The 8,713-nt window shown below is 34.7% G+C and overlaps 2 protein-coding genes across 2 annotated transcripts in view; both read left to right on the top strand.

Moving 5' to 3' along the window:
- The first annotated feature begins 4,831 nt into the window (after positions 1–4,831).
- LOC111704723 (longitudinals lacking protein-like) lies at positions 4,832–7,678 on the top strand. The gene is made up of 4 exons (XM_023477054.1): positions 4,832–5,052; positions 6,227–6,289; positions 7,006–7,101; positions 7,429–7,678. The coding sequence occupies exons 1-4, from the start codon at positions 4,879–4,881 to the stop codon at positions 7,471–7,473; spliced, it is 378 nt and encodes a 125-aa protein (XP_023332822.1). The 5' UTR covers positions 4,832–4,878; the 3' UTR covers positions 7,474–7,678.
- The window catches only part of LOC111704716 (serine/arginine repetitive matrix protein 1), a 2,995-nt gene continuing 1,940 nt past the window's right edge, over positions 7,659–8,713 (top strand). The window contains exon 1 of the mRNA XM_023477042.1: positions 7,659–7,816. Within this exon, the coding sequence (XP_023332810.1) occupies positions 7,683–7,816 (134 nt within the window). The 5' untranslated portion in view covers positions 7,659–7,682. The remainder of the gene's footprint in view (positions 7,817–8,713) is intronic.

The raw sequence follows: 8,713 nt of genomic DNA, 5'->3' as shown, positions 1-8,713 counted from the left end.
TTTACTCGAAGGGTGTAGTTTAAATCTAAAGATATTCCCCCCCCCCCCTATTGAATTTTTTATTTTCTTGGTATTGCGGAGCTAATTCAACTAGTTCCTGTTTCCGCCAAATCATATCTCTTTGTCCTGGTGAGATTTTGCGATTTTTTAAAGACACACCCTGTACAGCAGGAGACAACTTTTAAATGCTTAGTAAATTTTTTCTGTTTAAGTTATTCTATTAATTTCCCAGATCTTTCTGCATGTAATACATTTCAAGTTCCATAAGTCTTCTTTCAAAGCTTTAGTCTGTACATTCAAGAACATTGTTCATTCAAGAACGTTTAGCTCCCTATTTTACTGTTTATTTATGTTATAGAAATCATCAACTTGCGACAACTTGCACCGAATTGCCTCAAAGAGCAAACAAAGCAGACTAATGCCATTTGATTTTTTTTAAAGAGGATAACATATGTTTCCATTAATGCCACTAAAAAAAGGTATCCATCAAATCGTGTCTGCTTGTCCTGGTGAGATATCACTGGTTCCTAGAGATACACCCTGTATATTTTGGAGTTTAGAATTTTATGACAATTTGGCTCAAATGGGCAAAATTTCTGATTAAATTTAAATTTGACTTTTCCATCTGATCTTAATTCTTCCATCTTCATCCCAATCCTTTAATCTCTATCCTTTACATTCCCATCTTAATTTAATCGTGAATCAAATAGCCTTTACTCTTCCATCTTCATCCAAAATCTTTTTTCTTTACTGTATTAATTATAACTCTTTCTTCCATCTTCATTTAAATCATTGTAAACTCTTCTGTCCTAATCCTTATCAATCCACACATCCCATTTTTCCCATTTGCTCTTTAACTTCTTCAGTTATATCATAATATCATAATATATAATATCATTTTAAATTTTTTAACGTCTCTATTTTCCTACATTATTCAGGGTGTGTCTTACAAACATCGATATCTCACCAGGACAAAGATATATGTTTTGATAGAAACCTGTTTTCTGGTCCAGGATGTACAGACCTCAGTTTTGGAGGAAGAGTCATGAACATTTATACTGAACAATGCAGAAAGGTCTGGGAAAAGATATTAATGGAATAACTTAAATAGAAAAAAAGTTTCTAAGCATGTAAAAGGTGTCTCCTGTTGTACAAGGTGAGTCTTAAAAAAACTCCAATATCTCACCAGGACGGAGTGATATGATTTGACGGAAACTTGTTTCCAATCACTCTCATGCATGAGAACCAGGAACAAGTGTATTTGCTACACAATACCAAGTTAAACTTTTTTGCTCCTAAGGAACACTGAATTCTGAGGAAAATAGAAAATTTCATAAGGGAGGTAAATATTTTTCTATTTAAACTACACCCTTCGAGTAAACAAAAACTCTTCGAATTTGTATTTGCACGAGAACCAGGAATAAGTTGAATTTGCTCCGCAATACCAAGTTAAACTTTTGCTCATTAGGAACACTGACTTCTGGGAAAATTTCAAAAGGTGTGTAAATATTTTTCTATTTAAACTACTACACCCTTCGAGTAAACAAAAACTCTTCGAATTTGTATTTGCACGAGAACCAGGATTAAGTTGAATTTGCTCCGCAATGACAAGTTAAACTTTTATGCTCTTAAAAACACTGAATTTATGTATGTCAGTGTTTTATTCGCTGTGTTGGGGAGAAGAAACGATGTCTATTGAATAATAAATGAATTTTGGGGTAGAAAGTATTCAAAAGAGTGAAAAAAATACGTATTTGATGCGTATTTGATGTCTCAATTTTATATTTCTTTTTTTTCCAATTCATTAAATAATGCACCTCCTGTGTTAAAAATTATCATTTTTTAGTTTCAGGCGTAAAGCATTACACTTCCAATTTTTGCAATTATTTCTTATGCGTTTCTTCACTTCTTTTCGTGTCGAACAATCTAATTAGGACGAGGTTACATTTATAAATTTGGTGTCCCTAACTCCGAAATAAAGAATCCTTAAAGTACTGTTTGTTGAATAAAGGAGGGGGGATGTTATTAGGGTGCTTAATAGTCTAGTAGAAAAAATAAGCCCTTGTTAAAAGTCCAGACACTGATATTTAAATAGTTACAGGTCTTTAAAGCTGCAAAAAAGAAAAAAACATACATTTTAAATAGTTTCTGTTTTTTTAATGACCTTTTTGTCTTTGATTTACCCCGGTAAAATATTATTAGTATTTTAGTATTTATTTAATTTAAAAATTTGACTTTTTTAACCAATAGTTGTAGGATTTTAAAAAAATCAGTTTTCCAGCACATAAAAATGTGCAAAATGTCGGCTAAATCGGAGCCTGTGAACGTTTTTTCCCATTGCAAAATATATTCATTGTGGTTCTATAAATAAAAAATCGTGTCTATCGGACTATCTGTATTGTTGTAGACTTCTTAAAGATCAAAAAATCTTTTCAAGTTGTGATATTTAAAGTTTTTACTCTGCTCATGTATGTGATGCAGGGTGTCCCACGGAACAAGGTATGTAGCTTCTTAGTAAGAAGCTATTAAAGATAGTCTGATCTTTAAAATTCTTTGCGGCATTCATTCGTAAACCTGCCTGAACGATTCTTGAAACAATTGCCACAAAATTCTCTTATTATATTGCCCTTTTCGTACTTTCGATATTACCGGAGTTTGTTTAGAATTTCGTTCTAATCATAATTTATTGAATTCAACCAGAATTGACGAAATCTGAACAAACCTCTTCACAACTTCCGGTGACAAAGAAAGCACATAAAAGGCAGACCACATTTTGGAAATGCCAGGACATTTTTTGTTTGTGAATTATCAGGGGCGGATACAGGATTTAAGTGAGGGGGGGGGGGTGAGATTTTTTAGGAACAAAAAAATTAATAATTAGGAACAAATAATCGTGCTGCAGGCGAAATTTTTTTTTTACTTAAAAAAACTCAATAACAGACAAAATTAATGACCAAAGACTAAAAACCCATATTTATAAATTTTAGGAACAAAATAAAGGATTAGAACAGGAATTTAGGAACAATAAAAAGTTTGTTCAGGAATTAGGAACAAAAATAAAGGATTAGGACAGGGATTTAGGAACAATAAAAGATTGTTCAGGAATTAGGAACAAAATTAAAGGATTCGGACAGGGATTTAGGAACAATGAAAAGATTGTTCAGGAATTAGGAACAAAAGTAAAGGATTAGGACAGGCATTTAGGAACAATATAAAGATTGTTCAGGAATTAGGAATAAAAATAAAGGATTAGGACAGGGATTTAGGAACAATATACAGATTGTTCAGGAATTAGGAACAAAAATAAAGGATTAGGACAGGGATTTAGGAACAATATACAGATTGTTCAGGAATTAGGAACAAAAATATAGGATTAGGACAGGGATTTAAGGTGGGTCGGACACAGCTAGCAGGAACAATAATAGGAACATTAGCAATTTAAGAACCAAAAGAAATTATTAGTTATACTTAAATGCATGAAAATTAGGAACAATATTACAATTTTGATAAATGAGTATTGATTAAGGAACATTATACAGGGTGTCCCACGAAACATGACAATAGCAAGACGACTTGAAAGTCGTCTTTGATATTTGAATTTATTTGTGACATTTAGTCTTCTATCTACTTTAACATGTATGATTCTTGAAACATTATCGCATAATTCTCCTAGCCCTGGCATTTCCAAAAAGTGGTCTGCGTTTTTTTGCTTTCAATATTACCGGAGATATAAAGAGTTTGGTTCAGATTTCAATTTTGTTAAATAAAAGCAAAATTGTCGAAATCTGGACGAAATTCTTCATATCTCGGGCAATATTGAAAGCACAAAAGAAGCAGACCACATTTTGGAAATGGCAGGACTAGGGGTATTTTGTGATTATTATCTCTAGAATTTTACTTCTAAAATTAGGTTGACAAATAAACGCAGCAAATTATATCAAAAATCAAGACGACATTCAAGTCGTCTTGCATACTGTCATGTTTCGTGGGACACCCTGTACTAGATGTGAACAATATTATAACTTAAGTCTAGTTTCTTACAAATTTCTAATTATAAATTTATCGTTAACAATAACATTTAACAAATTGGGAACATTTTTTGCCTCGTAATCTCGGGGGGGGGGCGAATGTCCCCCCCCCTTGTATCCGCCCCTGTGAATTATTAACTCGATAGAATTTTACTTCTAAAATTAATTTTTACAAACAATTTTTCCTTTAAATATATTAAAATCAAAGATCTTAAGTCGTTTTGCTACTGTATTTTTTCGGAGGACATCCTGTATGTCTAAAATATTGTTTTCTTGCTTCATGATTCAATTTTAAGGTTATTAATAATTCTTTTTCATCTCTTTATTCAGAGTTAAGGTTATCCGTCAAAATGTTTGAAAAAGTTATTGCCAAAAAAGGTTGTATTGATCTGTACACTGTTCACACTGTACAGCTGGTACAGCGAGTACAGCATGGTTATAGTTAACTCAATTTTTATTAATTTCCTGAGAAAGGTTTCCTCCAGTATTCATCCCTGTTATAAGCCAGGTAGCTCCGTCCCAAACCCAACCTTATTTATTGGTGCGTCTCTTGCCAAACCAAACCATTACGGCCGGGTTTAGCTATTGTTTCTCCGTTCTTCGTTCTTGTCGAATTCAAATTAGTTACGTAGTAAATACAGAGACGTACTTGAAATGTTTAAGTATCAGCGTATATTCAATTCTTAACCTTCTCATCAATAAGAATTTAATCAGTTTTTTATTTAGTCTTCTAAACTTTATTCGCTAACTACAGACTCATTGAAGCATTTATATGACATACTCCGACCATTAGGAAAGAAAACATAAACAGAACTAAATATTTTTCAGACTACCCTCACTTAATCTAAAGATGGATGACCAACAGCAGTTCTGCCTGAGATGGAACGACTTCCAGACCAACATGGTCGCCTCCTTCAAGCATCTCAGGGACGAAAAGTCCTTCACTGACGTTACAATTGCCTGTGACGGTCAGAGCACCAAGGCTCACAAGATGATTCTCTCTGCCTGCAGTCCTTACTTCAAGGTACGTCAAGAGTTATTATATTTACTTTATTCATTAATGATTATTATCATTTTTTCATTAATAGTCTGGACCTTAAAGTAGAGCAAAAAAGAGTTTATCTGATATCAGTGTAGTAAAACCTGAAGTTTATGTACAGGATTAGGTACGTTCCTAGTATACGATTCCTATCAGCGCCCGGCCCCCATAGCCTGTCCTAGCCTCATTGCTCGGCCCCCTAGCATGTCCTAGCCGCAGCGCTTGGTCCAGAAAGTGTCTTATCTTAACCTAACCCTAAATATATACTAATTGTGTTGAGAATTGTTGAAATTGAAGGCCCTTCCTGGCCGTAGCGCTCGGCCCCGTAGCCTGTCCTAGCCGCAGCGCTCGGCCCAGGAAGTGTCTTAACTTAACCTAACCTGTGGCCGCAGCGCTCGGCCCCCTAGCCTGTCCTAGCAGCAGCGCTCGGCCCAGAAAGTGTCTTAACTAACCTAACCCATGGCTGCAGCGCTCGGCCCCGTAGCCTGTCCTAGCCGCAGCGCTCGGCCCAGAAAGTGTCTTAACTTAACCTAACCTGTGGCCGCAGCGCTCGGCCCCCTAGCCTGTCCTAGCCGCAGCGCTCGGCCCAGAAAGTGTCTTAACTAACCTAACATGTGGCCGCAGCGCTCGGCCCAGAAAGTGTCTTAACCTAACCTAACCCATAATAACAAAAAAATTAATAATAATAAATTTGCTGAAAAATGAACTGTCATGTACAAAATTTATAGGAGGGGGGGGGCTGGAGGGGGGGGCCCAAAAATCGTTCACTAGGACAGACCCAAGATTTACCCTCAAAGGAAGAGACCTCAGAGAGTGTTCGAAATTTATGTAAGAGATTTTTTTACAAATTTGTTCCATGGAACTTACAACTTTTGTTATCCTTTAATAGGTCATTTCAAGGTTATATTTAAGACAAAAGACCCCATTCAAATCATAAGATCGTGATATTTGTGTTTGTGTGACATCATTTACTTAAAAAATCTATTAGTAAGGTAAATATGGGTATGGAGTATCATATAAACAGTAAATAGACTCAACTGAATGTATTTTAGTTTTCTTTTTTATAAGATTAAACAGTGAATACTTCTTGATTACGATCTGTTCATCTTAGTTAAAAATATTCTTATTTCCTTCAAAATTAATAATTAATCTATACTAGGCACTACTGGAGGAGAACCCGGCCAAACATCCCATCATTATCCTCAAGGATGTTCCATTCCAGGTAGGTTTGGTTTAATTATCGGGGACTAGTTCTATTCAAGCTTAAAATCCAACCTTGAGATACTCATATCTAAATTCGATAGAATCGTTGAAAATCTTAGGATTTTCTGTGGTGTGGTGGGAACTAAGCTGCATCTACTTGATGTAATGTTTTAACAAATAAAGCTCTTTTATAAGAATTCAATACCAGAGAAAGTAACGTTCAAAATTCCAAGTGTTTTTTTAAAAATTAAGATAAATGAAAAATAATTTTTAAAATTCTTTTTGGTTAACTTATTTAAATGAGATTTCTTATTTCCTTATTTGCCTTAAATTTTGATTGTGGATCTCGGTAGAAACACGAGACTTTACTAGATTGGGGATCTCGGTAGAACCACAAGACTTTTCTAGATTGTGGATCTCTGTAGAACCACGAGACATTTCTAGATTGTGGATCTCGGTAGAACTACGAGAATTTTCTAGATTGGGGATCTCGGTAGAACTACGAGACTTTTCTAGATTGGGGATCTCGGTAGAACCACGAGACTTTTCTAGATTGGGGAAATCGGTAGAACCACGAGACTTTTCTAGATTGTGGATCTCGGTAGAACCACGAGACTTTTCCCAAATTGGTTGAAAAGTTTTAAGCTTTAAGTTTACTTTTACAGGGAAAGTTATGTTTACAGGCTAACCTGGGTTTCCAAGCTAGTATTCAATAACATTTTATTTTTATTTTAGCATTTGACCGCTATCCTGGAGTTTATGTATGCTGGTGAGGTCAATGTTGCTCAGGATCAGCTACCACAGTTCCTCAAGACAGCAGAGAGACTCAAGGAACCTAAAAACTTTCATCATTTTTGCACATTATTATTGGTTGTTCATGTTTTTGTGGTTTTAGTAGGATGCTTAATAGATTGAAACCGTCTTGTTAATTATTGAACTTGATATCGTTTGATGTAAATCTGATTTCAAATTCCGAAATTGTTCGTTTGTGTTCATTGGAGAAGTTTATTTATTTCTATTTTTAAAATATAATAGGAATTATTCAAAGCCTGAACAATTTTCTACTGGTTCCAGAGCGACTAAATTCATTTAACTGTTTTGATCTATTCAATATTTTATAAAATTGATTTCACATTTGACAAGTTTTGGTTTGATCAGGTGAAGGGGTTAGCTGAGGCACCACAATCCGTCAAGTCGGAGTAAACCTGGAGGAACCAACTCCGTCCCTGCTCTGGGGATAAAATCTATCTTTCCTATTTTGTGTGTTTGTTTTATAAGTACAAACTTTGTAAAAAAAAAATTAATGACACCAAAAATACATTTTCAAACATTGTACATAATATACCTTCTATCAGTTTGTACAATTTCAACTCCGGCCGAATTTGTACAATTCTCTTCTTTTCCAGAATAATATGCCAGGCAGACGGGATTCAAGTGGTTCAACAGACAGGAGACGAAGATCACGATCCAGAAAACGATCTCGATCTAGAAGCTCGGGCAGAAAACGTCGAGGATCACCGACTCGAAACAAAAAGTCGTCCCGGCGGTAAGATTTTCTTTACACTGCACAGTATTTTTTCGTTCTGATCTGTGCATAGGATGATCCATTGGATCCGTAACATTTAAGCACCTTTGATCCGGATCGTGTGTAAAACTCTCTAATCATTCAAAGGAATTTTTAAATCAATATAAAAAATAGTGAACGAATTGAAATTTGTTTTTGATCATAAGATTAGCTTATAAATTTAAGCTGGATCCGTATGCTCCAAATTAAAATGGATAATGAGAACTTCTGATAAAGAAATATATATTGCCTGCTTAAAGGCCCGGCGTTGCCCGTGAAAAAAAAAATGTTTTTTAAATTCGATTTTTTAACTTATAACCACCCCTGAGTGTCAACAAAAAAATTTCAGCCCAATCGGTCCAGCCGTTTGGCCGGCTATTGGCAACATATATATATATACATACATACATACATACATACATACATACATACATACATACATCAATACGTCCAAATGCACTATCCGGACAAAAAATTGTCTGACTAGCGTTACACACCATACGAACTTCTTTAATAATAACTGTATCACTATGAAAATTTGCAATATTGCTAAAATGTAGGTTTTAAACTGAATTTTAAAATTTCGTATCTCTAATGCCATTTTAAAAAATGACCACGTAGCGCATATCTGAATGCGTTTTGCGCTGTCAAGCCTTTTTCCGCACGTTTTGCGCTGTCACGACATTTTATTTTCTTTCATATGTACGCTGTCTGGACATTTTTTTTTAGTGGTGTATCAAAACGTATTTAATCGAAAACTATCTTATATGTCTAATTTCATTTCTAGTCAGAACATTATCATCGACGTAATAGATGAATCTACACCTTGAAAAAGGTTTAATACATAATATAATGTAGATATCTTTATTAAAGGGTAAA

This window comes from Eurytemora carolleeae, unplaced genomic scaffold (assembly GCF_000591075.1).
Source record: "Eurytemora carolleeae unplaced genomic scaffold, Eaff_2.0 scaffold2, whole genome shotgun sequence".
Taxonomy (NCBI): Eukaryota; Metazoa; Arthropoda; class Copepoda; order Calanoida; family Temoridae; genus Eurytemora; species Eurytemora carolleeae.
The sequence above is the reverse complement of the archived record's forward strand: the minus strand, read 5'-3'. Positions and strand labels throughout refer to the sequence as shown.